General features: G+C 39.9%; 5 protein-coding genes and 1 non-coding gene across 7 annotated transcripts; 4 read left to right on the top strand and 2 right to left on the bottom strand.

The window, feature by feature from the left end:
- Positions 1-144: 144 nt before the first annotated feature.
- On the top strand, positions 145-6,035 carry LOC131106376 (cytidine deaminase). Its single transcript, XM_058055362.2, has 4 exons — positions 145-363; positions 5,062-5,173; positions 5,276-5,333; positions 5,440-6,035. Exons 1-4 carry the CDS (start codon positions 192-194, stop codon positions 5,578-5,580), a joined length of 483 nt encoding a protein of 160 aa, XP_057911345.2. The 5' UTR covers positions 145-191; the 3' UTR covers positions 5,581-6,035.
- trnas-aga (transfer RNA serine (anticodon AGA)) lies at positions 4,607-4,688 on the top strand. Its single transcript has one exon. It is a non-coding gene; the product is annotated as a tRNA-Ser (tRNA).
- dnajc16l (DnaJ (Hsp40) homolog, subfamily C, member 16 like) lies at positions 5,756-14,039 on the bottom strand. Its single transcript, XM_058055342.2, has 15 exons — positions 13,627-14,039; positions 13,395-13,461; positions 12,264-12,409; positions 11,747-11,922; positions 11,288-11,472; positions 10,589-10,693; positions 10,156-10,314; positions 9,898-10,028; positions 9,461-9,638; positions 9,206-9,388; positions 9,049-9,125; positions 8,296-8,376; positions 8,114-8,203; positions 7,197-7,367; positions 5,756-7,036 (listed from the first exon to the last, which is right to left on the bottom strand). Exons 1-15 carry the CDS (start codon positions 13,812-13,814, stop codon positions 6,544-6,546), a joined length of 2,430 nt encoding a protein of 809 aa, XP_057911325.2. The 5' UTR covers positions 13,815-14,039; the 3' UTR covers positions 5,756-6,543.
- A 383-nt stretch (positions 14,040-14,422) lies between these two features.
- On the top strand, positions 14,423-17,728 carry b3galt6 (UDP-Gal:betaGal beta 1,3-galactosyltransferase polypeptide 6). Of its 2 annotated transcripts, none has more exons than XM_078798543.1 (2): positions 14,423-14,720; positions 15,286-17,728. In XM_078798543.1, the coding sequence occupies exon 2, from the start codon at positions 15,327-15,329 to the stop codon at positions 16,347-16,349; it is 1,023 nt and encodes a 340-aa protein (XP_078654669.1). In that variant the 5' UTR covers positions 14,423-14,720; positions 15,286-15,326; the 3' UTR covers positions 16,350-17,728. The 2 variants fall into 2 exon arrangements, with proteins under 2 accessions (XP_078654669.1, XP_078654668.1); XM_078798542.1 differs by having other exon boundaries at positions 14,424-14,720; positions 15,323-17,728.
- A 382-nt stretch (positions 17,729-18,110) lies between these two features.
- On the bottom strand, positions 18,111-22,874 carry LOC131106375 (axonemal dynein light intermediate polypeptide 1-like). The gene is made up of 6 exons (XM_058055359.2): positions 22,205-22,874; positions 20,981-21,108; positions 20,733-20,902; positions 20,475-20,653; positions 20,225-20,389; positions 18,111-19,125 (listed from the first exon to the last, which is right to left on the bottom strand). Exons 1-6 carry the CDS (start codon positions 22,283-22,285, stop codon positions 19,090-19,092), a joined length of 759 nt encoding a protein of 252 aa, XP_057911342.2. The 5' UTR covers positions 22,286-22,874; the 3' UTR covers positions 18,111-19,089.
- Positions 22,679-26,858, top strand: tmem167b (transmembrane protein 167B). Its single transcript, XM_058055365.2, has 3 exons — positions 22,679-22,880; positions 24,823-24,954; positions 25,147-26,858. The coding sequence occupies exons 1-3, from the start codon at positions 22,871-22,873 to the stop codon at positions 25,227-25,229; spliced, it is 225 nt and encodes a 74-aa protein (XP_057911348.1). The 5' UTR covers positions 22,679-22,870; the 3' UTR covers positions 25,230-26,858.
- Positions 26,859-26,923: the final 65 nt, after the last annotated feature.

Genomic DNA, 26,923 nt, shown 5'->3' with positions numbered 1-26,923 from the left:
ACAAGAAAAACCCCATCAGGCTCAAAGTCAAACAATCAAAAACAAACAGCAGCACCACCACCTGCTGCCTAAAGACAGCATGGTCGGTGTGCTGACATCCCGGCAGCTGATTGGCTGTGACATACCCGCTCGTCCTTCCTACTGTTTCATTCACATTTAAAGCTTCACTACCAGACACTGGCACGGAAAGAATGGAGCGAGTCAAATACACTGGACAGTTGATGAACATTGAGGATGTTGGCATGGAAACGGTGACAAAGTTGATCCAGCACTCCCAGGAGGCAAAGAAGCAAGCATATTGCCCGTACAGCAAATTCAGAGTGGGAGCGGCTCTTCTGACTGCGGACAACTACTTATTCACAGGTAGTCTTTATAACTGATGCTCGTATTAAATATGATCATTGCGTTTATACGGGTGAAATTCCCACTGATGATTTGTCATGATCAGTTTTGGGATTTTGATGATGATTGATGAATGCTTGTGTAAGGCTGTAAACATTGTCCATGGCTGTCCATGACCTGCTGTAATAAATAACCAGCTGGTCTCTCAAGGGTGGGGGTGGAAGGGGTCATGGAGGCAAAACAGAACATTGACTACGCTACTATTTTCACGTTTTTTAAAAAAAATCTTCACTTTTTGTACATTTACTTATGTTACAGCTGTTTTTTAAAATGGATTATCTTCATTTTAACCCTCAAAAATCCACATACTAGCAAAGTAAAAAAATAACGGAAATTGTTGGAAGTGTTTTTGTAATTTTTTCATTGATTTTCATCATGTCGATGTGGCTACACTTGACATGATGATATTCTATTGTATGGTGAATTCCACTGATTGATTTGGGAAGGCCCACACCCGTCCATAGACTGTCCCACAGAAATCAAGCCATGAAAGAAACGGAATTATCCATCAAACGGACCAGTGGAACAATTCTAGTGAAGGCTGCAAAAACATTGCTGCAGCATTAATCATCTGTCAATCATAAATAGAATCATTTTAGATTCATCAGGAATCCTCTTCGCTCATGTCAGCGTTAGGTATTATAGTCATCCCTCGCGATCAATTAGTACCAGACCTGACTGGGTGATTTTCCACAAAGTATGCTTACAAAACCTGCTTATGACTTTCTAAATATTATTTTGAGCACCCTAGACATGAAATGACACTCATATTATTCATTGTTTTTCCAACCCTAATCAAAACCTACCACTTCCACACAGAATGGGAGGAGAACTTTTCACTCTAACTTGTTGGACACGCCATGGCTGCTCTTCAATGTAACTGACGCCTAGTGACCAGAATACTGAATACGACTTGTCTTTGAATATTTTTTGACAAATAATAGGCGATTGATGTTGCATTTAGATTCAGTCTGTTAGCTTTGTACTGTTATGCCCCCCTCCAAGGGGAAGGCCAAAACACAAAATCCCACACAGTACAGCTCATTCTCACTAAATACCATGAGACCCAACTGATGGTGTTGACCGAGCAGCAAATGCTCCTTATATACCCGCCCAGCCCTGCTGATTACTTAGACCTTCAGCTGGGGGGGGGCACCTCAGGTGCTTCCACTTGCTCCTAATGAACAAGGTGATTCTTGTGGGAACACAAAAAAAACTCATAACAGTACATCCAGTGTCATATATTGTTATGGAACGTCTCATGGACACACACACTCACATAGCACAATTAGAGTTGTGCAACACTTACATACAGACTATACAGACTGTGTGCACTGGGGGAATGTTTGAATTGAACATAAGTTGAATGCATACAGATGTGGTCAGTTGTGGACATCAGTCTGGGGCAAATGTTCACCTTCCAACAGGACAATGACCTTCAGATAATGAGGTTTGCACATTTGGAAGTGAGACCCGAAAGATGTTTGGGAGAGTTTTTTTTTCTAACCTCGTTTTTCCTAGCTGCTGCTTGATTACCGTATTTTTTGGACTATAAGTCGCTCCGGTCACACAAGGTGCAAAAATACAGAATTAGGTAGAAAAAAACGTACATACACTACCGCTCAAAAGTTTGGGATCACTTGGACATTTTTTTGGGCCAGTCTGAGATATGGCTTTTTCTTGGCAGTCCTGCCATGAAGTCCAGCATCCTGAAGTGTCCGCTTCACTGTTGATACTGACACTGGTGTTTGACGGCTACTATTTAGTGCAGCTGCCAGGTGACGACCTGTGAGGCGTCTTTGTCTTAAACTACACACTCTCAGATATTTGCGCAGCGTTTTTCTGTCCTTGTTAGACCCAGTTTGTGCTGCTGTCTGAAGGGAGGAGTTAACAGCATGGTAAGAGATTTTAGTTTTGGTTTAGATTTTTAGATGGCTTTTCTAATCATCTATTAGCCTTATAAAATGATGAACTTGGATTAGCAGCCATACCAGGAGATTGATGCAGAGGACTGACAGTTGTTGATAGTAGGCCTCTATGCAAAAATGTACATCCTTCTTTGAAAATCATCTCATTCATTTTAAGTGTTTGTGAAATGCATGAAAATGTGTTTTTCTTTGGAAAACATAGACATTTGCAAATGATCCCGAACTTTTGAGCGGTAGTCTAAGTTGCACTGGAGTATAAGTTGCATTTTTTGCAGGTAATTTATTTTCCAAACTACTTGACCAAAACATTAGGTCCTCTTGGAAGGCAAGTTGTAACAATAAAAGAATAGAGAACAGGCTGAATAGGTGTAAGATATGCTAACACAATGCTTATTCAGCTACACTAAAAATAAACATGAACAGAAAAGGTGTCCGGTGTTTATGTAACATAAACACTTTTTTCATTTATTAGTCGCTCTGGAGTATAAGTCGCAGGAACAGCCAATCTATGAAAAAAAGTACGACTTATAGTCCGGAAAATACAATATATGGGCATGCCCAGGTACAAGCTGTAGTCCTGCCTGGAGTAAATTGAAATAGAGCATTTTGGTTAATTATAGAATATTGTGCAGTTACATAGCTATATGAGCTACATTAGCAAGCATGCTATATTTTGATTCATACAGCTCAGCTCAGCTTTTTCAGTCAGCCTGCGTTAAACAGGCGGGGATTTTCAATCTTTATCAACGGTTGTGTTTGTGTTGAGTTGGCCTCTCCAGAGCTTAGCCAGTCATGGTTGGGGGGGTGGGGGATGTCAAAGAGCTGAGAGTGCAAAGACCCATGGAGTAGCACACAGATGGCCAAAAGGCCTCCTCTTATTTATTCACGTGCAGACGGTACCAATCGGTGTTTATGTGAGAGGAGGCCTGTATTTGTACACATTCATGTGGAAGGGTGGAGCCAGACATGCTGATGTCACCGAAGCAGACAATCGCAAGATCTCCATGATGTAACTTCTATTCAGGATTGCCCCGTAAGACTATGCCAATGTGATTTCGATTTTATGTACGTATGTTTTAATAACTTCATCATTTCTGTGGGGATTTGCATTTCACACAGGATATTTGGTATAGCGTTACATACAAAAATACAAAGTACCAAAACAATGAAGAAGGCCAGGTGGTAAAGCTAAAGCTAACACAGGGGTCAGCAACCTGCGGCTCCAGAGCTGCATGTGGCTCTTCAGCCTCTTTGTTCTGGCTCAATTTGCAATAATTAACACCCGAGTGTGGAAAATGCACGTCTTTGTAATGAGTTAAAAAAATCCAACTTTGTGTGAGACCATGAATGCATCCTGACTGAGTTCTGACTGGTGATTGGATGAGCAGACAGGATGCTATTCAGTTCATTTGACATTAAATAAAACAGCTGCATAGGAACTTGATGGCGCCAGAATAAACAAATAAGTTTAGAGTAGTTCACACATACATTTACGTATGTAAGTTTATCTCCAATACTAGCAAGAGTACTCCAACTCGTCCTTTCTTATCTGAACTACGTTGATACCCCCAAATTCCCTCCAACGTTGTTTTAAACGTATGTTTTGCGGCTCCAGGCTAGTTTTCTTTAGTGGGCAAGGGGGTAAAATGGCTCTTTCCATAGTAAAGGTTGCCGACCCCTGCGCAAACATAAGAACTCACCATGGGAGGTGGAAATAAATATGCACCAAAAGGAGAACAAGACCAGGAAAAAAAAGCACTTATACAGTATTCAGCTGGGATAGACTCCAGCATACCCCTTAATGTTAAGGTTAATGGCATGGAAAATTAACGGATGGAAAAAAAACTCACCTTGCCTGATAAGATTCATATCTGTCAATATTTGCATTATAAAACGTAGCTGTGGTCCTCTGGCAATACCAAGTTTAAACACAGGGAAAAAAAAGAGAATTATTTTATAAAATTAAATAATTAAAACGGGCGCCGTTTTAATTACCTTTTTCCAACCAATATAAGAACACTGCTAGCTTGTTACCAGTAGTGATTTAAAAGAACAGGTTGAGCGAACACATGTCAATATTTGATTTGCAAAACGTTTTATTTCCATTTAGTGTGAGATTAATTCATTAATTATAGGGATCCTTCGTTAAAAAGAAAATGTAATTGTGCTAACAAGTCACATTTGGAGACGGATGACCGGAAGCTAGGCTAATAGCACTAGCTAACTGCTAGCTAGCTACGTAGCTGATAGAAAGCATAGCTAAAAGTTGAGTGCGAGTTGTCGTGGCCGAGTGGTTAAGGCGATGGACTAGAAATCCATTGGGGTCTCCCCGCGCAGGTTCGAATCCTGCCGACAACGTTCTTTTAGGAAGTACTTACAGTAACTTGCAGCGTTGACTCTTGTACAACGGAAATGTTGTGACATTCTAATAAGGCTAATGAATTGAGCTCCAACATACATATATGGACAGAAACGGAGCTGATTGGGTGAGAATGTTGGAATAATGGACGCGGATTGGTTAAAAATGATGACGGACAGTCAGCACTCAGGTGGCGCCAAAAAGTTGTAAAGATACTTCCTGGCAAGTCAAGCAATACATGCAATGGAAGATTATGAGGTCTTTTTGAGAGTATACTGTAGGTAATTTTTATACACATATAAAATAAATAAAATAAATGTCATCTATAGGAACTTACCACTAAGATACCTGTTCACTATGTGTCCCCTGCAGGCTGCAATGTGGAGAATGCATGTTATAACCTGGGAGTGTGTGCAGAGAGGAATGCCATTTCCAAGGCAGTGTCTGAAGGCTTCTGTGCATTCAAGGCCATTGCAATCGCCAGGTAGGAATAAAACTAACTGCTATCCCCCTCGTGTTCCCTTTTAGACAGAAACATACTGTAGAACCCTAGCATGATCATTGCATGTTTTATCTGCCATTGCAGTGACATGAGTGACCAGTTCATTTCTCCATGCGGCGGGTGCAGACAGTTCATGAGAGAGGTACAAAAAAAATCAAAAAAGTTCCTTTTGCAAAAATATTGATCAATTTCAATGGACATGGTTTGAATTTTTGAGTTTTTGTATTGGCTTGCTTTCATTTGTGCAGTTCGGGTCCAGCTGGGACGTTTACCTCTCCAAGCCTGATGGCACCTACAGAAAAATGACCGTCAACCAGCTGCTCCCGCTCTCGTTCGGCCCTGAAGACTTGGCTATGAAGAAAGTACCGGACATGGCCAATGCGTGCTGAAACTACAATATAACTTAAATGTAATTATAGTTCATAGTTTCAAGTTTTCATAGTACAAACTTGCCACTGCAACTTCCGACCTTGTATTTTGTTGTATACATAATGAGAACTGTATTCTTTAGTGTTGATTGATAATTATTTTTGTTACTGGATTTGCATTAATACATTGAAGCGAGCATGACAGAAAACATTTATTAGTTTATAATAGAATAAAGGACACATATCAAAACAATATGCACACATTTTAATAAATAGTTTATAAAGAGCACTAGATCATTAAATGCCATAAACAACAAAACATGAGTTACAGTGTAATGCAATTATCATTATTTTTTTTTTCAGAAGCTAATTATTTAATTATGGAATAAAAAGACAGTATCCAGTGCAAATGAGCTATACGCTTATTTGTGGTTGATGTTCTTATCCCATGCTTTATAATAAAGTAAATCTTTCACTGCTTTGACAGTTAAGGCTTGAAATGGTTAACTACTTTTAAAATCCCTTCCAGCTGTGCCTTTCGACATTCATGAAGAGGTATCGTACGGGTTAGAATTTGCATTTGCCTCTAAACGTGTTTAGACGCTCGACTACAGCTCATTAACATGCACAATTAAGCGTTCTAAGACCCGTGATGGCCTTTTCGTGAGCAATAAACGCAATAACTCGGTGCTGAAACCTACTTGCGCCAAAAGGCTTGTTCAGACGTGGCTTTAGCATGTGTCCCGTATGATTCCCATCACACAGAAGCCGTCTTAAGATATTATTTCACTTCCTGTGCCCGGTGTGCCACAAAAACAAACACATCTTAATAGTGTTGCATGCAAATCAAAGCGTCCCAAATGTTTGAAATGCTCCCAGGTTTCCAGCAAAGGCCAGGTCTGAACAGGCACAAAGAAAACTTGGAGTTAACTTCATAAGAAAGCAAGACCACTAAGGGTGACGGCTACCGTGGCAACGCCGACTTCAGCTCACAGTGGCGAGGTTGTCGGCATCATGGAGGAAAGGCCAGGAAGGGACCTGCCACCTGGGCAGAGTACCCTCCATGAGCCTCTCCATCCACAGTCCCAGCCGGTCTAACTTGTGGTGTACCTCGATGCTTGTGGCCCTACTCGACCCTCTCTTGGAGCCCGTCACGTTTTCTCTGGAATGGGATCGGGATCGAGAGTCTGAGCTGGACCTTGACCTCGAGCGGGACGTTCTCCTGCTCTCAGAAAACGAGGTCTCTGAGACGGACGAGGCGTCGCGAGGATCATCTCCTGTGAAGACGGGCCTGAAGTGGCAAAAGTATTTTTTGTAGCCATTAAGCGCCAAGACATGGCCGGTGTAGTCTGAAGAATCCTCGTCCTCGTCGGAATGGCAACGGGTGCGTGCAGTGTCCGCGGCCGAGTGGAGAAGAGTTGGCATCCAATGACGATGCTTGTCGGCATTGAGGAAGGAGAAGTGTATGGTCTGAGTTCTGTAGCGGCGGAAGGGTTAAGAATTAATTGTCTGAACACGCCCGTGATGTGATGGAACAGCTGAAAGTTTAAACGGAGTGTTGCTGCGGCAAAACTAATATAATAACGTAATATCACTGGATCTCGGGTGTTTTTACCCTGAAAAGTCACATGACTTACCCTGAGAAAGAAAAGACCTCCTTGGCAAACTTGCGCAGCAACGCATTCTTTGATGCATTGGTCAGCACCAGTACCACGTTGATGTGGCCGGGCCTCAGCTTGACCAGGTTGCTGATGTACGTGACGTCTGTCAGCTCTGTGACCTCCACAAAATCCTTCTTGGGGGGACGGCTGCAAGGTCCATGAACAAGGGGAGAATTACCATAGTGTATTTACATGTTCTGGGTGACAATCCAGGCTGCACGGCGGTCGAGTGGTTAGCACACAGACCTCACAGCTCGGAGACCGGGGTTCAATTCCACCCTCGGCCATCTCTGTGTGGAGTTTGCATGCGTGGGTTTTCTCCGGGTACTCCGGTTTCCGCCCACATTCCAAAAACATGCTAGGTTAATTGGCGACTCCAAATTGTCCATAGGTATGAATGTGAGTGTGAATGGTTGTTTGTCTATGTATATGTGCCCTGTGATTGGCTTGCCACCAGTCAAAGGTGGACCTTGCCTCTTGCCCGAAGACAGCTGGGATAGGCTCCAGCACCCCCGCGACCCTCGTGAGGATAAGCGGTAGAAATTGAATGAATGAATGAAAAAATGACGGCTACTACTATGTACATTGGGACAAACATCACTGTCATGGATGAACGTACAAACTGTTAATTTGAGGCAACCTTGTGTTTAATTGAGCGTCTCCTATTGAGTGAGGATTGGCAAGAATTTCAACGTTTTGCCTAATCCTGCTAATATTCACTACGTATGGCGAAATGAACTGATGGTTCTCTTGGTAGATTTAATTTAATGTTTGAAGAGGTGGTCGATCAATAGTCATTTTATTGAAACGACAACCACGCCAAAACAACATCCGAAAAGTAGAAATTTCCCCACAGACTTAATTAGGTTTTGACATTTGTCCCCAAGAGTTACCTTGAGGTATTGGCTCTGTTTGACGTATCCTGCTCAGTTTGAGGTTGCTCCTTTGGTACTTGTTTCCGGGGTTCACTCTCACCTGGTTCACTAAAAAAAAAAATAATACAAAATCCTCGGGGTGAAGATAAACAAGCCCTGCTACCAACCACAATGCTGTAGGAGAACCGTTCCTCTCTCACCTGAAGGCCTGGATGATGACAGTCCCAAAAAGAATGAAGAGAGCCGAGAAGATCAACGACAGGATGGGCATCATCTCTCGCCTTGAGGGAAGACACACCATCATGTACGTTATATGTTATATCAGTATGTTACTGATACATACTTAGCATACTGTGTGTGTAAAGATGATTGTTGATGCTGCTGAACTTAACAATAAACTTCAAGTGAGTAGGGATTTATCTTTAAAATGAAGTTTGTAAAGTATGAATGAAGCAGCATCCACATGGCTCTTCCATCAAATATTGGCTAGGCTTCAATCAAAGTACAAGTCATATGTAATGGTCATTTATATGTTTTAACAAGTAAGTATAATTATTATCCATAAAATGTATGTTGTGTGGGCTGCGCGCTGGCCTCACAGCTAGGAGACCCGAGTTCAATTCCACCCTCTGTGTGGAGTTTGCATGTTCTCCCCGTGCATGAGTGGGTTTTCTCTGGCTACTCCGGCTTCCTCCCACATTCCAAAAAGATGCTAGGTTAATTGGCGACTCCATAGGTAGTGTCCAGGGTGGACCCCGCCTCTTGCCTGAAGACAGCTGGGATAGGCTCCAGCACCCCCGCGACCCACGTGAGGATAAGTGGTAGAAAATGAATGAATGAAAGTATGTTATGATAACTTTTGTGGGTGACTGGAACGCATTACGGATGAACCAAAAAAATATTTTTTCCCCAAAAATGCAACACAAGGATTTCATAGGAGAGTTTTGCCTTACCAGTTGGAGTAGAGAAGGTCATCATAAACTTGAAGGATGTAATCATAGGCAGTATTCAACCACTGAATGAGAAAAATCTGGACGGTGGGAAAAAAAAAAAAAAAGCATGTTATTAAAATCCGTTAAGAGGTGTATTCCGGTGCCTGCCGTGTCTTACAGGTGCCATTTCGTTGTTGAGCTCTGGCAGGGTGGCGTCAGAGGTCAGATACGTGGGGTCCTTCTGAACGAGCTCCAGATGCTCAAGGAGGCGGTACTTCTCCTCCTCGCTGCCGTTCCAGCCACCAATTACAGAACGGTACAGCACCTTGCCAGACGGGCTGCGCCTCTCGAGAATCAACACCTGCCAGATTGTCGTCTGATGAGGTTTTGATCATATTTACAAGATATGTGCATGCAAAAAAATGTCACTGACCTGGGGGGAGAGGACAACCTGGTTGGGAAGGAGAGCCTGGCAGAGAGGCTGCTGCTGACTGTGGTAGACATATGCAAACCGCAGCACCTCCTTTTTATTAGCTGTGGCAAAGTCCAAGAAGGCCTTATTCCCGGGGAGAAAAGCTTGGTCCTCACTGGTGATTAGCAGCACACAGTATCTGCAGAAGAAGTTCCATTTCTTTAAAGTGGGGCAGGGAAACTTACTGGTGTACAACAAGATATATTATTATATTATATATATATATTATATATAACAAGATATAGTCCTGGAGCCTATCCCAGCTGTCTTCTACACCCTGGACTGGTGGCCAGCCAATCCCAGGGCACATATAGACAAACAACCATTCACACTCACATTCATACCTGTGGACAATTCGAGGTCTTCCTTAAAAAATACAATGACATAGTAAGTCTTACTTCCTTCGTCTGTGAAATTGCTTAACGGGGCACAGCTCGTCAAACAGCTCCTGGTTGACCAAACGGGGAACTTGCAGGAACTTGTTGTTGGAAACAAACTCGTCCATGATCTGCCGCTTCATTCCTCTAGCCTACAACACAGAGGAAGAAGCAGGTTGCTAAATAAATCACCAAATGCCTGCATTATGTCCAAAATACTCCCATCCTAATATGACATCCGAGGAGGAGAGAGTGTGTTCATGTCTTTGTGGGATGTACCTGGATGATGTCCACTGGATTTTCAGTGTCTTCTTTGAATAGCAACATGGTGGGGGCGTACGAGTTTATGTGGAACTGCCGCAGGAGCTGGATATTGTGTGTGTCGCCTTGGTCCACGTAGCCAAAATGAACATAGTCTCGGAATGCAAATGCTGTTAACTGACGAGAAGAATAGAAATAGAAACTCTGAGTGTTGAATAAAAAAATTCAGACACAAACAGAACGCAACAACATTTGTACCTGGAGAGCAGCTAAGCGTACAAATGTAATTAAAACAGAAAATGCATGCAGTGTACAAAAATGTGTACATGTTGGTAGGTCCGTTGCAACACATTGTAGAATAATAATGAAATAACAATAATAATAATAATACAAAAATGTATGCGCCCAGCATATTAGGCCTCTTGAGGCGCCAATCCAAAGCATTTCTTACCTTGTAGACGAGAGGAACGTTGGCAACTTGGTCAAACAAAAGAACACTAGGCTTGTTTTCAACATGCCAGCTACCTAGAAACTGCTGGTAGTTGTCATCAGTAATCTGAAAAAAAACAACACAATGAGCAACATTACATTTGTTTTGTGCCCACAGTGAAAGTAATAACATTTTCTGGTGCACTCTGGCACTTTCCATGGGAATTTATCTACCTACTTAAACATCTTGCAGCTCGGCGATATATATTTGATCTATTTTAGTACAGGGTTCAGTTCATTTTTAACAGCGCATAAACACTCATTGTGTTCTGCTTCCTTGTGGTGTATAGGGGCAGTCTATCAGTGCTCTGTTTTATGTGTGTTATTGCATTTACAACTGCTACCAGTAGAGGGCATTGTATACTCATGTGATACTTCAAAGTCCTGACAAGTAAACATGCATAAAAATTAAGTTGGCTACTTTGCGGATTTCACTTATTGCAGGCTATTTAGGTTGCATAGTTAGGGTATTTAGGGTTAGGAACCTAACCCTGCGATAAATGATGGAACTCTATACAATTTAATTATGATAGTTAATTAAGGTAGGATTTTATCACAGAAGATTTCCATCAATTTACCAGACAGATTTTGTCAGTTGGCAAGCCTTTCTGGACATTCTCTACCTTTGTGAGCTTTCTCTCATTTTTGTTTTTTTTTTTACCTTTTCGACAAGCTTCTGGGGCAAGAGGTCCTCAATGAATTGCCGCAGGTACTCTCGAACAATGGATTGATGGAAGAAGGTCACTCTGCCGTTCACCAGTCCGATGATGGAGGGAGCGCGGTGAGCTCCCAGTTGGTTGGCCAGACGACGTTCATAACCCAGATCGACAATCCCAATGCCCACACCTGGTGGAAAAACAATTGAGTGTATAGATAGAATGGAAAGAAGAGATCTATACCTGGTCCAAAGGTTCTTAATCATATTTTTGTCTTTATTATGTTCATGAAGGTACTCGCAAATGAGTACGCATGATGTGAGCTGGGTCTTTGTATTTTATTGTATTGTTTTATTTTATGATCGATGTTGGTTTTAATATATAACTGGCAGCGAGCAATCACAGCAGCAATTCTGCGATGTGTTCATGCTACTACATGTGTGCAGATATTGCATGTGTCTTACCCAGTGGCTCCAAGTCCTGCACAATCTCCTTCCACACAGGCTCGATGTGGATGCACGCAAAGCACCACTCCGAGGTCACTTTGATGAGGTAGGGCCTTTTGTGGCTGTCTGGAAGGACATCGCTGTTAAACTGAGCGTGGTGAAGCAGGTATTTGCTGTCTGCAAAATCCCTGGACCTGAAGGAGCAAGAGACAGGATATTGAGCTTTTTTTAAGGTTATGACAGGAGGGAACGCTATATATATTCCAGTCAGCTGTTTATACAAGAGGTTATTTATTTTCACACGTGCATGATTCAGTTAACATGCTAAACTCTAATGTTGCCATTAAAGATAATCAAAGTTTTATGATCTGTTTGACCCTGTAACTGATTCTTCATATTTACCATAACTTTCACAATATCTTAGCTTCCACGGTACCTCTGAGTACTGTGTGATCATACATGATTTCTTCCTCTATCATCAAATAAACTATATAATGGATAGATTTTAAAGAAATATGAGCATGTAATGTAATACCTGGGGAAATGAAAAAAGGACTCATCGAAGTAGAAACCATTACGGAAGCTCCGGAAGCCATGATGCTGGGACTGGCCAAATGGCTGGTTTTCATCCATCTGCCCATAGCGATCAAAATTGGCCCTTCGCTCCTCATTGGACAAAATCTGCATGTAAAAACAAACAAAAATTAATCACCAACATTGGAGCATTGAAAAATTATCTCTTAATTCCAGAGATTCTGCCTAAAATGTGACACTGCAGTGAATTTTATTTCCATATACTATAGCATGAAATAGCCGTAGGCACCTTTATGTTTGTAGTTTTAGCAATGCTCTTACAATGACCACATGTAAGTAGAATGTCACTCACGGAGCACATACCATACAAAGGAAAATACAATTTAGTACAGTACATGTTTTATGAGTTATTTAGTAGTAGTAGTAGTAGTAGTAGCTATGTTGTGGTTCATGTAGGATGACAAATAAGCAAACGGTGCCATTGCAGTTATGTCAGGTGGACTGTTCCATTCATCCATCCATTTTCTATGCCGCTTGTCCTCATGGACGCCTATCCCAGCAAGAGGCGGGTAACCCCTGGGCTGCCTGCTCGTCAATCACCGGGCACATATAGACAGACAACCATTCACACTCACCTATGGATGATTTCAAATGTCCAATTTACTTAAAATTAGGGCTGTCAATTGATTCAAATATTTGATCGCAATTAATCGCATTTTTCTGAGTTAACTCCGAATTAATCACATTTAATTTCCGATTGATTACATTTTTAGCTATAATAAGTACAAGAAATCTCTTTGTGATAAACAATTCAAAGTGCAACTACAACAATAATTACATCTAATTTGATAGAAAAGTATATCAATTTTGGAACTATGGGCGATTATTTAAAACAATACAGTCAGCAAGCATACTTTTGTGTTACTATTTTTCATATTAGCTCTTAAACTCGCTCACAAATTTCAGTAAATACAAAATGTGAGCGAGTGAGACCTCTCACACCGACGCAAACATGTTTTTGTTGATTTGTGTCACCTTTCCTAAGAAATTAATGTTCAAGTAGTCAAACAGAGGCTGGATTAAAATGTGAATCAAGTTGAATGGGACACACTGGTTTTTGGATTTGACCCACCTCATATGACTTTGAAATCTTAATGAACATATCTTCTGCGTTGGGGTCTTTATTTTTATCCGGATGCCTGAAAAACAGTGTACACTTAAAATGAGCGTGAAATACATACAGCCATGCTGTGATTACTTACAGAGATTATTATTATTATTATTATTAAAGAGATAACACGCAGGTGTCACTTGACATTGTAAGACAGTGTCGCCCAGTTGGGGTTTAAATATGATTCACTCACCATTCTTTGGCAAGATTCTTGTATGCTTTTTTGATTTCTGCCTGACTGGCGCTCCTGCTGACACCCAGGATTTGATAGGGATTGTGTCCAGAGGTGGTTTCCACCACAGAGTCAGTCAGAATTAGGAGAAAGATGGCGAGCACCAGCAGACATGGCCCAGGATGACGGCTGTTCCCTCCAGCAGTCATTGCTCGTCGCTGTCCCTCACCGCTAACGACTGAAGTAGCGTTACACAACTATCGTGCCGTGCATCGAAACGTAAAGTTAGGAGCTTATATTGAATTTATTGTTCAGAACGTTAAGGTTAAAGACATACATTGTGGTATTTACAACGGCAAACACATTATTTTGTAGCTAGTGGTGTACATTAGCAAATACACCGTATCATGGCTATGAATTGAATGACTTCCGGCTGTTAGTTTCAAATTAAAAATAAATATAGACTCATTTGATTAGAATACGATTGTAAAAATTTAAATCCGTTTGTGCAGACACGCTCAATTACTATTTAATGATTGTGATGATAAATGAAACCGATCACTGAAAAAGGTAAGAGGTTGTCACGTGTTTATACCGGTGTGACAAGCTTTTATTGTGAATCGAGAATGCATCATGTCGAGGGTAACGCGCATGCGTGATTTTTTTTAAATTAAACTTTCATCTTTTGCTGTTTCATTTTAAAAATACACTTCTTATGCAGAAAACGAAATAATATAAAATTATTATAATTTTTTTAAGTATTTTTTATTTTTATCCTAATGTTTGCGCTTTTTGGGTGGCAGGAGGGGGCTCAGTTTCCGGTTTTCTCAGCACAGCCTGCCTGCATTACTAGGGGGAAAAAAATGAAAACATCCATGTCTGTGTCACTACAGTCAGTCGGCGTTCATACCACTTTGTTTTAACGCTCTTCATCCGTAGATGCTTTCAGCAAATTTCTCTCTTTAATAACGAAAAATGTGCACCATGTGTATTTTTGCTTTTCGTGGAGGAGTTCGCGGAGTGCGCATGGGGTTGCCACTCGGTAGCCGACGTCAACGTTAGCTTTGGCATAGCTGCTCGGCCCACTGATATCCACGCAAGACATTTCTGTTCAGGTAACCAACACACACATTTAGCACCATTTAGTGCTGCAGATTTATGTGTAACTCGTATATGAAGAACGGAAAGTAAGACATTCGTACATGTAGCCTAGCTAACAATTACTGCTGTAAACTACAGCGTTGATCCGCCACTCAAATATAAACATGACACATCAAAGGGACATTGGAATGGTTAATTTTGGGTCCCACAATTATTATTTCCATACAAGATATTCCATTTTGCTATTGAAGTCCAGCATAAAGTTCAGCTTTACAGATGCCATGTCGGGTCTGCAGGTGGTTTGTTGCATTTTCCTGGTTTCAGTTTCTATTTCAGTCTGTACAGTGCAGATAGATTAATAAATATCAGTTTAAAATAGTGAAAAACATATTTAGACAGTACTAAAGTGGTTTTCTATCTAATTTATTAACATGAAATTCATGAACATTCAATCCTACTTCACAGAAATTCACATAATCAATTAACGAGGGACAACTGTGCAGGTCTCACTTGGTTTTTTATGAAAGAAACTGTGACCTATAATCTGGAAAATATTCTTAAGACATGTTTTACTTGTAGGTTCTCATCATAATCATACCGCTGCTGTGTTTTCCAGCAACATGAATTTGGTACGTCTAGTCTGCCGCCACAAGACCGCCCTGGTTCTCTGCACCGTGTGCATCTTTGCTGTGGTTCTCGTCTTCTTGGCCAAATGTACCTCAGAAACACTGAAGCAGGGTCATGCAGATCCACCAGGCTTAGCCCCCCGTGCCAGTGCTTTACTTCCCCGTCTACAACCTCACGACCAATCCTCTTCCTCGTCCAAGGACTTGTCTGCATTCCTCGTGGTCCTCATCACCACGGGGCCCAAGTACACCGAGCGGAGAAGTATCATACGAAGCACGTGGCTGGCCAAGCGGGACTCTGATGTTCTGGCTACGTTTGTTGTAGGGACTCAGGGACTTTCAAATGAAGACCTTCAGAACCTGAACACAGAACAAGGACGACACAAGGATCTTCTCCTTCTCCCTGATTTGAAAGATTCTTATGAGAACTTAACCATGAAGCTGCTGCACATGTACTCCTGGCTGGACCAGAACGTGGCGTTCAAGTTTGTGCTCAAAGCAGATGATGACACATTCGCTCGCTTGGATCTCCTTAAGGAGGAGCTGCGGGCAAAGGAACCCACTCGTTTGTACTGGGGCTTCTTCTCCGGTCGAGGACGAGTCAAGGCGGCCGGGAAGTGGCGGGAAAGCACTTGGGAACTTTGTGACTACTACCTTCCGTACGCGCTGGGTGGCGGCTACGTCCTGTCATCGGACCTGGTACGATACGTGCATCTCAACGCGGGGTACTTAAAAATGTGGCAGAGCGAGGACGTGTCGTTAGGCGCCTGGCTGGCGCCGGTGGACGTCAGGCGGACGCACGACCCGCGTTTTGACACCGAGTATAAGTCCCGCGGTTGCAACAACAAGTACTTGGTGACGCATAAGCAAAGTCTGGAGGACATGCTGGAGAAGCACCAGACGCTGCAGAGGGAGGGGAGGCTCTGTAAGGAGGAAGTCAAGCTGCGACTGTCGTATGTTTACGACTGGAGTGTTCCCCCGTCACAGTGCTGTCAGAGGAAGGAGGGCATTCCTTAATTTCTCTTTCCTTTGCGCTTCGGAATACTTTTTTTCCTCATTTTGTTTACACTACAAGATCACTTAAAATAGTCAAGCTTGGATTTAATCATTAATCATTAATCAAAATTCATATTTTGAACTGTGCAGTTGAGCCCAAACGCAGCTCTGTTGCCATCCAATACCGTTCACAGCCACTAGGGGGCATATTTGCATGTCTGGTAATTGAATTGCTAAGATATGCTGTGATGCACTAACCCATGTTCTACAGATTTGAGCTCGTTTCTTTTTTTCGGTTCTCTGCAGAAGACCCGTTTCACGTATTTAATCTAGTACCAAAAGTATGTAATGACGCGGTGTTGTACAAAAATAGCCATTTTGTCTCTGAATTACAAGCCTTCTTCTGCCTTGTGACCTTTTTTAACCTTTTGGCCTTGTCATGTCCGTTTTGTCTTTTTGATGGCAACGTCTCTTATTGTCTCCTATTAATCCTAATCCCTAGCATTTATACACGTTTTCTTATTTTAAGGGTTTAATGCAGCCTGGTAGGATATTTTTATCTGCCGTTATATTTTGTATATTTGTGAAAGCGGTTGTATTTATTAATTTATTATGCAGTAAGCACACTGGTTGTCATGCCGGGATAGATTGAGCCACAGTGGAATTTCATTTACCGATATTATATGTTCTGTTTATCATGAATGGTACGCAAGTTTTCCCAAAAGTGGGATTGCACAGAATGTGAAAGGGAAAATGACTGAATGTGTTTTGTCAGCAGGACTTCCTGTTTCTCACGTGCCGGCAAATATGATCCGCTTGCGTTTACTTTACAGTTCTGTGCAGTGTTGCAATTCAGATTCTGTGTTTTTAACCACAATTTATGATTTGTATTACTTTGTGTTCTTCAAGCTCAACTCGCTGTGTGATGTCACTAAGCATGTGGAGCTAAAAACATCGATATAAATGTTCCAGGACTGATTGCCGCATTGGAAAACATGTATTTTGCAATCATGCGGACAATGGGAGCTACTGTTTAGACTAATGATTCTCAATGGTGGGTCGGCAGCCAAAAGTGGGTCACGCAGCCGTTTTCAGTGTTGCATGTCTACGCCTGTGCAAAAAAAATGTAATTAATGACCTCATGTCCTTGAATGCACCTCACGTGTTTTTTTTGTCTGTGCTATTTGCTGGTTACGCCATGTGTGGACCAAGGATGGATGTGTGAGAAATCGGGGTTGTTGAGCTGTGATGTTGGGTCATGCAGTCAAACCAGTTGAGAATCACTAGTTTAGACCATCAGATGGGACTTTTGGAACTGGTTACATTTCTGTGTTTTTGACTTTTTGTCCAAAGTGAACCTCCCTGGATGTATTACTGTATTAAAACTTGCTATTGACTGACTCCTGTTTTCACTGAATTAATATGTTCTATTATACTAACAACACTAAGAATATATTTATTTATTTATAGGCGCCTTTTAGGACACCTTACAGATAACAATGCAACAACAATTGGTACTTTGGCAAAAGGAAATACAAAAGCAAAAACATGATCAACGTATTTAAATATGTACAAGGTCAAACATGTTGGGGGAAAAAATGATAAATAAAAATATAATGCCATATCTGGGAACATTTTGAAGTCTATTTCTGGATCAGTCAGTGTTTTGTAGCCAATTTTATATTGAGATTTAACATCTATTTGCCATTGTTTACCTTGTTTTATTTGTATTGTTTTTTAATATGACACTGTAGTGTATTTGTGTATGGTTCTGAGATGTAAACAACACACCGTGTTTTTAAAGTTTAGCCTGATCGCTAATTAAAATTCTCTAAAGCTCTCCCGTGGGTGCTTGTCCGCCATCGTTACAAAACACTGACTGACCCGGATGGACCAGAAATAAATGGTCTTGAAAAACATTCCGGGGCTCAAACAAAAGTTTCTCAGGATCTTGCAAAACTTTACCAGGATTTCACAAACATTTCTGGGGTTTTTACAAATGTTTCTCAGGATTTCACAGAACTTTCTTGCGATCTTGTGATGTTTCTTAGGATTTTGTAACACTTTTCTTGGGATCTCATAAAACAATCTGGGGCTCTAACATAAGTTTGTCAGGATCTCGCAAAACCTTTTTGAAGATGTGACAAAACTTTGGACCTTTTGTGAGTTCCTGCAAAGGTTTCTCAGGATTTTGCAAAACTTTCTTGTGAGCTATCAAAGTTTCTCAGGATCTTGCCAAAAGTTCATGGGACTCTAAAAAAGTTTATCTGGATCCTAGCAAACCATTTTCAAGATTTTGCTAAACTTTCTGGATCTCACAAACGTTTCTCAGAATCTTGCAAAACTTTCTCAGGATTTTGTAAAACTTGCAAATGTTTCTTAAGATTTCACAAAAATTCCTTGGGATCTCCACAATGTTTCGCAGGATGGCAAAGGTTTCCAGGATTTCCCAGGATATTGCAAGATTTTCTCAGGATTTTGCAAAACATTCTGTGGCTCTAACAAACGTTTCTCAGGATTTTGAAAAACTTTCATGGGATCTTGCAAAAGTTGGTTATGATTTCACAAAACTTTCTTGGGATCTTGCGAAATTTTCTCAGGATTTCCCAAAAATTCCTTGGGATCTGTGAAATGTTTCTCAGGATTTTACTAAACTTTCTTCAGATCTCGCAAAATTTTCCCAGGATTTTGCCAAAACTTTATGGGGCTCCAAAAACAGTTGATCCGAATCTTGCAAACCATGTTCAAGATTTTGCTGAAGTCACTTCCTTGCTATGAGAGCTCCTTCCAGCTGGATCTAGGTCAAAGAACAAATAGGGATGTAAAAACGGGCCACGCGGCTAAAAGACAATCGTTATCATTAGCATGTTATCCTGATGCTAAAAGACAATAGTTATTATTAGCATGTTATCCTGATGCTAAAAGACAATAGTTATTATTAGCATGTTATCCTGATGCTAAAAGACAATAGTTATTATTAGCATGTTATCCTGATGCTAAAAGACAATAGTTATTATTAGCATGTTATCCTGATGCTAAAAGACAATAGTTATTATTAGCATGTTATCCTGATGTTAAAAGACAATAGTTATTATTAGCATGTTATCCTGATGCTAAAAGACAATAGTTATTATTAGCATGTTATCCTGATGCTAAAAGACAATAGTTATTATTAGCATGTTATCCTGATGCTAAAAGACAATAGTTATTATTAGCATGTTATCCTGATGCTAAAAGACAATAGTTATCATTAGCATGTTATCCTGATGCTAAAAGACAATAGTTATTATTAGCATGTTATCCTGATGCTAAAAGACAATAGTTATCTTTAGCATGTTATCCTGATGCTAAAAGACAATAGTTATCTTTAGCATGTTATCCTGATGCTAAAAGACAATAGTTATTATTAGCATGTTATCCTGATGCTAAAAGACAATAGTTATTATTAGCATGTTATCCTGATGCTAAAAGACAATAGTTATTATTAGCATGTTATCCTGATGCTAAAAGACAATAGTTATCATTAGCATGTTATCCTGATGCTAAAAGACAATAGTTATTATTAGCATGTTATCCTGATGCTAAAAGGCAATAGTTATTATTAGCATGTTATCCTGATGCTAAAAGACAATAGTTATCTTTAGCATGTTATCCTGATGCTAAAAGACAATAGTTATTATTAGCATGTTATCCTGATGCTAAAAGACAATAGTTATTATTAGCATGTTATCCTGATGCTAAAAGACAATAGTTATTATTAGCATGTTATCCTGATGCTAAAAGGCAATAGTTATTATTAGCATGTTATCCTGATGCTAAAAGACAATAGTTATTATTAGCATGTTATCCTGATGCTAAAAGACAATAGTTATTAGCATGTTATCCTGATGCATCACCTTGAGCTGCTGGTTGTTTTTTCTTAGGTGCTGAATCTGCTCCGTGTGCTTGGTTTCCTGTGCTTGTTTTTTTTCCTCTGCCGTTTTTTTCATTTCCACACATTTAACTTTTTGATGATGAAGTTGTTCTACCAGCTCCTCTTTTATATTCTCCAGATCGGAAATCTAGACAAGAGACAATCTATTGCCAAAACCCGGTGCAAGTCCCGCTCAGACATATCAACTCCAGGGTCTTAGTCAAGAGTTTTACCTTTTCCTTGAGGGCCGCCTTCTCCTGTTCATCATAAAGAGCCTTCCTCATCCCAAAGACCATGCTGCTTTCATAGAACTTCTGGTATGCAGCAATGGTCATTTGGAGCTCATCTCTAACTCGCAACAACAAGATACCCCTCTCGGCACAAATGAGGGCCACTTGTCTGATCAGCTCCTCTAACGAGACAAAATGACAAAAGCACTTGTAACGTTTGCACGACGGGAGGCAGCGAAGAGGTGGAATGACGGCGCATACCGAAGCACTGGGTGTATAACTCTCTTCTGGCAGGACAGATGCCTGTCTCCATGGCACGCAGCTGAGACAACTTCCTGTCCAGTTCCTCCTCGAGGTTCACCACATCCACTCGAGTAGACGGCGAGGTGCACACTCTTTGCAGCCACTCTTGGTTTCCCTCCATCCATTTTCTGGCAGGGAGGGACAAATAAAATAAACAGAAACATGAACATTTTGTCACAATTTTATTTTGGAGTGAAAGATCGTACCTGGGTGGAAACATGTAGGTAACGATGTCTTCATTTTTCTGCTTGATGTCTTTAAGGGTGGCTGCAATGGATTTGCGATGACTGGCTCTGTGAGGTTGTGACTTCGGGGGGGCTTTCGGGGGACGGCCCTGTCGTGACAAGTGTGTTAGTCCTATATTTTAATCACAGCTTTATTCTGGTCAGGCAGAGGTCGTTATAACCGCATAAATGCTTGATTAAATATTTGGCGTACATAGTGGCCCACTATGCTGTTTGAATGATAAACTGGAGGTAAAGGAGCCCAGTCAGTCACACACTATGGAAACTACTCCTTCACAATAATGCTTAGTTTAATAATAATAATAATAATAATAATAATAATAATAATAATAATAATAATAATAATAATAATGGTGATAACCCTCATGAGGATAAGCGGTAGAAAATAAATGAATTAATTAATAATAATAATAATAATAATGATGATGATAACCCTCATGAGGATAAGCGGTAGAAAATGAATGAATTAATAATAATAATAACAATAATGATGATGATGATGATAACCCTCATGAGGATAAGCGGTAGAAAATGAATGAATGAATGAATGAATAATAATAATAATAATAATAATAATAATAATAATAATAATAATAATAATAATAATAATAATAATAATAATAATAATAATAATAATAATAATAATGATAACCCTCGTGAGGATAAGCAGTAGAAAATGAATGAATGAATAATAATAATAATAATAATAATAATAATAATAACCCTCATGAGGATAAGCGGTAGAAAATGAATGAATGAATTATTATTAATAATAATAATAATGATGATAACCCTCATGAGGATAAGCAGTAGAAAATGAATGAATGAATGAATAATAATAATAATAATAATAATAATAATAATAATAATAATAATAATAATAATAATAATAATAATAATAATAATAATAATAATAATAATAATAATAATAATAATAATAATAATAATAATAATGATAACCCTCATGAGGATAAGCGGTAGAAAATGAATGAATAATAATAATAATAATAATAATAATAATAATAATAATAATAATAATAATGATGATGATGATGATAATGATAATGATAATAATAATAATAATAATAATAATAATAATAATAATAATAATAATAATAATAATAATAATAATAATAATAATAATAATAATAATAATAATAATAATAATAATAATAATAAACTCACCTTTGCTGTTTTTTTATCTGCACTTTTGGGAATTAAAATCGGGGAATCATATTTCAGGAGAGAGTCGGCAGGTCCGTTCATTGTGCTTTACACAAATATTTAATAATTCTAAATTTGTATTTACAGAAATCAGCTACGTTCCCGAAAACAAACGCCTACTCGAATTTGTCATTTTTACCCCGCCAGCTCGTTTTTGAGCGTCACCCATGCACGCCTTTTAAAACATGGCCGCTCAGAACTGAGTTACAAGGGTTAGCTCTTCGCATTTGTAATCTTTCCCCCTGCAAAGTCAGAACGCGTCAACAACACTGACGTCACCAATTGTCATGATGACGTGCCGAAGTTGATATTTTCAAATCAAGAAGTAACTTTTATAATTCGGTTTCTGTACAATTCTGCCCATTAAAATGCAATATTCAACACCGCCGTCTAAATGGAAGATGTGCGACACAGGCTGCTGTTACAGATCATTCCAGCAGATGGCAGTCAAGCGCAGCGGATGCCGAGTCAACACAAACCCGTAGAAGAACGATCAGAACCGGAAATGTCAACCCAGTGACTTGGAGCTAGTAGCTGTGATTATCTTAGCACTTTGAAAACACACGATGGCTTTCTGATTGACACACATTAGCAGTTACGTAAGATCGACAAAAAGCAACTGCGAATATGACAAATGGTGAGTGTTGTTTATTTCTTCCCTTACATGTCAGCAGCTCTGAAGATGCAAGGTGCCGTAGCTGATGAAAGCTAACCTCAAGTTAGCTGTAGACGTGGCCCTGTGACAGTCACAGTTTAGATACCCAAAGTAATGCTGCTAAACTCATCTAGCATCACAGAGCAAACGTTAAACAAACGGATTGAAGGCCTGCACTTTGTGGTGTCATCGAATTCGTTAAACGCGGAATTCATGGTGGAATATGGTCTTGGAGCAGCGGGCTAGATGCTAATGGATGGTTCCTTTATTGCTGTTCGTAATAGTGTTAGTTTACCACTACGAAAGAGAAATATAATTTCTTTTATTTTGCGTTAGATGGACCATTCACGACTAATGTCTCAAGATCATAACATTGTAAAAGTATTCACGCTGCTGGTAAGATATAATAATTCCCACTTGTATTATAACTCATCATAATTTAGCACTTATTATGGCCTTGCACTGCACTGCAATGCTAAAGGGGGTCAAACCACCCCCTCGCATTGCACAATACAGCAGTAACAGAACCGATGTTGTTATCCTTAAATAGCAAACTGCTCATGCGCTAATGTAAACAACAGTAGCACAAACAACATTGTAAAGCGCATGTAGAGGCAGATAAAGCTGACTGATGCTAATTTAAATACAGCTAGTTCCACCTTGGTGTGTTAGTAAAAACTACATAAAGCAATGGCAGTTTCTTTGCCCCAGTAATTGTTGACCTGGCAGTTATTTGCTTTTGTAGACCACACACATAGAAACCCTTGGAGACGGATTTACAGCATTGAATAAAATACTAAATGAGAATCAACCCTTAAAGGGGAGTTGGAATGTAGTTAGAAGGTTTGCGCATCTGGAAGTGAGCCTTTAAAGAAATTTAGGATGGCTGTGTATGCTCAATTTCTCTTCTCACTGGCTCTCTGTGATGTCAAAGAGGGCCGGGCTTCCTTATATGGGTGTGCTCTGTAGGCCACAAATGCTCTCTGCCCTCCCCCAAGCTCTGCTTCCCTGTTTAGTGCTAGCAATGTCTCCCAGGAAGTGTTTCTTTATGTGTAAGGGAAAGCAAAATTTGATTACAATTCCAAAGGAGGCAAATAACAAGCAGAAATGGTTGGAGTTCCCGACTAGCAAAAGAAAAAACTGTATCTGTCAACGGCATTTCACACTGGACTGTTTTGTGAGCATGGGCCGCCAGTATGTAGCTGGACTAGCCGGTCTACTAGGTCCCATGCAGTAAGTAACAATTTATCAGTGTCCTAACTGTTTATTTTAAGTAAGGGAACTAAAGCAGTTGTCTGTGTAGCAATATAGAATGTGCATACAGGGAACGGGGTCTAAATTACAAACTGACCGAGTACGAAGTTGCTTATAGACATTTCCCACCACAATCAGTGAGTCTACCTGAGTTTTTTTTTTTAAAACACTGGTCATCCCGCAAAAAACATGTAATGACCACACGTTACCAATATTGTCGAAAATCTAAAGCTAAAATGCTAAATCTACTTACCATTCAGAGATGTATTGAAGTAACCTCTTTTCTTGCTGTGTCCACATTTTAAAAAGATAAATCACTGTTATCAAATGCTATACTTCTTTCAAGTTGAGTTTGGCAGCTATCCGGAAGTCCTCGTGAGCACTTGGGAGCGTGACCAACCACAGTGGGTGTGCCTGGAGGCGGGCTGTCGGTGCAATAAATGAAAACAGGCCGTTTTCACAGGAAGCACGCCATCCGCAGAAATACAGTAGAATAGGTGCAGATTCTGGAAGATCTAGAATGTTTTTTAGGAGTCCACTACTTTCTACAAAGGGCCAAAAAAATGAGCATAACTGGTCCCCTTTAAAAGCTATGGTGCTGTGATGTCCTCGGTGTGTTACTACGATGTTTACAAATTGTGTCTGGTCATGTTCTGGTCTTTGTTCATAGTGTACTCCTTCGATGGCATCCTGGTGTTCGGGCTGCTCTTCGTCTGCACGTGTGCATACTTCAAAAAGGTTCCCCGCCTCAACGGCTGGCTGCTGTCAGAGAAGAAAGGAGTGTGGGGAGTTTTCTATAAAGGTAAGAAATCCTCAATGTCCCTCAGACAACAATCTGAATCTAGACATATGCTTTGGATGATTTGTTTACAAGTGCAATGCAAAGGCACCATGTAGTACTTTAATTACCATTTCTACTACATACATCTAGTGAGCAGTATTGCATCGCCAAAATGGCACATACTGTAATGCTTCTTTCTCCTTTTCTTTGTAGCTGCAGTCATTGGGACACGGCTCCATGTTGCCGTAGCGCTATCCTGTCTCATCATGGCTTTCTATTTGATCTTTCTGAAATGATTCATCAAGACTAGATTGAATGCAAGCAGGGGCAGGACCTGGCAGGGTCATGCCCGATCCTTAAGGGACACTTGGATGTGGACTATTTGACCCATGACGTCACATTGCCTGACGGACTTACTTGGGAGCCGGCGCTGCCCTCTTCTGGTGGCTGGGTTGCACACACACCCTTTCCCTCAGCGGATGAGGTCACCTTGAATCCAGCCCATAGTTTTATGACAGAGGATTACGGACGAAAGAGGTGGCTGCACCGTGTGATGTCATTCTGTTTTCATCTCCCACGCTTTGTCGTCGATCACATACTGTAATTATTTATACTGAAGGTATGGAAATAGAGTTCAAAACACTTTGAATTTAATTTTGATGTTTACAAACAGTAAACATTTACCGGAAATCCCTTTTCCTCAGATGAAAAATAATCCGTTTTTTTTCTTTATTCTGTATTTCTTCTTTCAATGGTGGGTAAAAATCTTAATATATGATGTATTTTAACACTATTTTACTTTTTTTCCATGTTTTTCCCCAATATTTCTGCACCTTTTTTGTGCATTTGAAGTGGTCTGCACCTTTCTTGGTCTTTCCCAACTCAGCCTATCTAATTGCATATGAGATCCTTCTGTGTGTAATTATTCAGAGAATCGAAGAACTGGACCAACACGTATGTTAAAATATGCCTAAAAATAGAACTACATTACCATCTAAAAATGATGTTTTTATGGTTGTTTCATGCTATCATTGAAAGATTATTAAGGAAGCGGCGCAATGCAATTTGGAGTAAAATGCAAGCAAGACAAAGTTGTCTCGATGTTTGTTTTTATAAAAGGTCATTTTTAAAAGTGCCTATAAAAGGTTTCCACTGTTTTATGTGTCAGTGTTGCATAAACATTAGTTCAGTGGCAATGAGACATCAGAAGCATTATTATTATTCTCAACACTCAAAGTAAATATCTTGATACCGGCTTAGTCATCACAGTTAATTACAAAAGTGAATGTCAAGTGTGATGAAGCATTTTTCTTTCTCAAGTCATTTGCAGTGATTGTGAACATCAACTGTTTCTTACTGTCACTGGCCCACTCACTAACGGTCACATTTTGTATTTCCACTCAACACACCGGATTTTGTGTTCCACTCTCAAATATCAAGATAATTTCACTAATTGATGGACACAGTTACACTTAAGATGTTATGTGCTCAATAGTACAGTACAAACTTCTATTTACTGTGACAACCAGCAGGTTATCTCGCCTGAAGTCAGCTGGAATAACTCACTAACTCACCCATGGTCTTAAACAGGACAAGCGGTATCAAAACTTTATCATAATTGAAGAAACAAACATTTGTGGGAACCTGTTCCATCTTTAATGCAAAATAAATCAACACATTGAAAAGCCTATTTATGTGAAAAGTTTATAAGCCAGCAAAACATCTATTCAAATATATTTGTGCATTTTGAAAATAAATTTACAGTGTGAAGTGATAATGTTATATTAAAATTTTCATGTGGAAAAGTAAATGCGATGATCTTAAGTGTAATCGCTACATTATTGTTTTCTTTTTGTACAGAATATTTGCTACATTACAACCCTGGATTGAGACTAAGTGGATTAAACGGTAATAAAACACTTTTTAAACGAGTGGATTCATATTTTTAATGCTTGTTTGAGTCCACTCAGCCATGTTTTTTAAATGACGT

The sequence above is a fragment of the Doryrhamphus excisus genome, linkage group LG18 (assembly GCF_037039965.1).
Source record: "Doryrhamphus excisus strain RoL-2023G ecotype Guam linkage group LG18, RoL_Dexc_Guam_v1.1, whole genome shotgun sequence".
Lineage (NCBI taxonomy): Eukaryota > Metazoa > Chordata > Actinopteri > Syngnathiformes > Syngnathidae > Doryrhamphus > Doryrhamphus excisus.
The sequence above is the reverse complement of the archived record's forward strand: the minus strand, read 5'-3'. Positions and strand labels throughout refer to the sequence as shown.

Coding starts and splice junctions, on each gene's coding strand:
- LOC131106376 (XM_058055362.2), top strand. CDS start 192: ATGGAGCGAGTCAAATACACTGGACAGTTGATGAACATTGAGGATGTT. Junction 364..5,061: donor GGACAACTACTTATTCACAG/GTAGTCTTTATA, acceptor TGTCCCCTGCAG/GCTGCAATGTGGAGAATGCA. Junction 5,334..5,439: donor GCAGACAGTTCATGAGAGAG/GTACAAAAAAAA, acceptor TCATTTGTGCAG/TTCGGGTCCAGCTGGGACGT.
- dnajc16l (XM_058055342.2), bottom strand. CDS start 13,814: ATGACTGCTGGAGGGAACAGCCGTCATCCTGGGCCATGTCTGCTGGTG. Junction 10,694..11,287: donor CCCAGAAGCTTGTCGAAAAG/GTAAAAAAAAAA, acceptor GTTTTTTTTCAG/ATTACTGATGACAACTACCA. Junction 7,368..8,113: donor AACAGAGCCAATACCTCAAG/GTAACTCTTGGG, acceptor TGGACCTTGCAG/CCGTCCCCCCAAGAAGGATT.
- b3galt6 (XM_078798543.1), top strand. CDS start 15,327: ATGAATTTGGTACGTCTAGTCTGCCGCCACAAGACCGCCCTGGTTCTC.
- LOC131106375 (XM_058055359.2), bottom strand. CDS start 22,285: ATGAACGGACCTGCCGACTCTCTCCTGAAATATGATTCCCCGATTTTA. Junction 20,903..20,980: donor ACCTACATGTTTCCACCCAG/GTACGATCTTTC, acceptor CCTCCCTGCCAG/AAAATGGATGGAGGGAAACC. Junction 19,126..20,224: donor AAAACAACCAGCAGCTCAAG/GTGATGCATCAG, acceptor TCTTTGACCTAG/ATCCAGCTGGAAGGAGCTCT.
- tmem167b (XM_058055365.2), top strand. Junction 24,955..25,146: donor GTGGGGAGTTTTCTATAAAG/GTAAGAAATCCT, acceptor TTTTCTTTGTAG/CTGCAGTCATTGGGACACGG.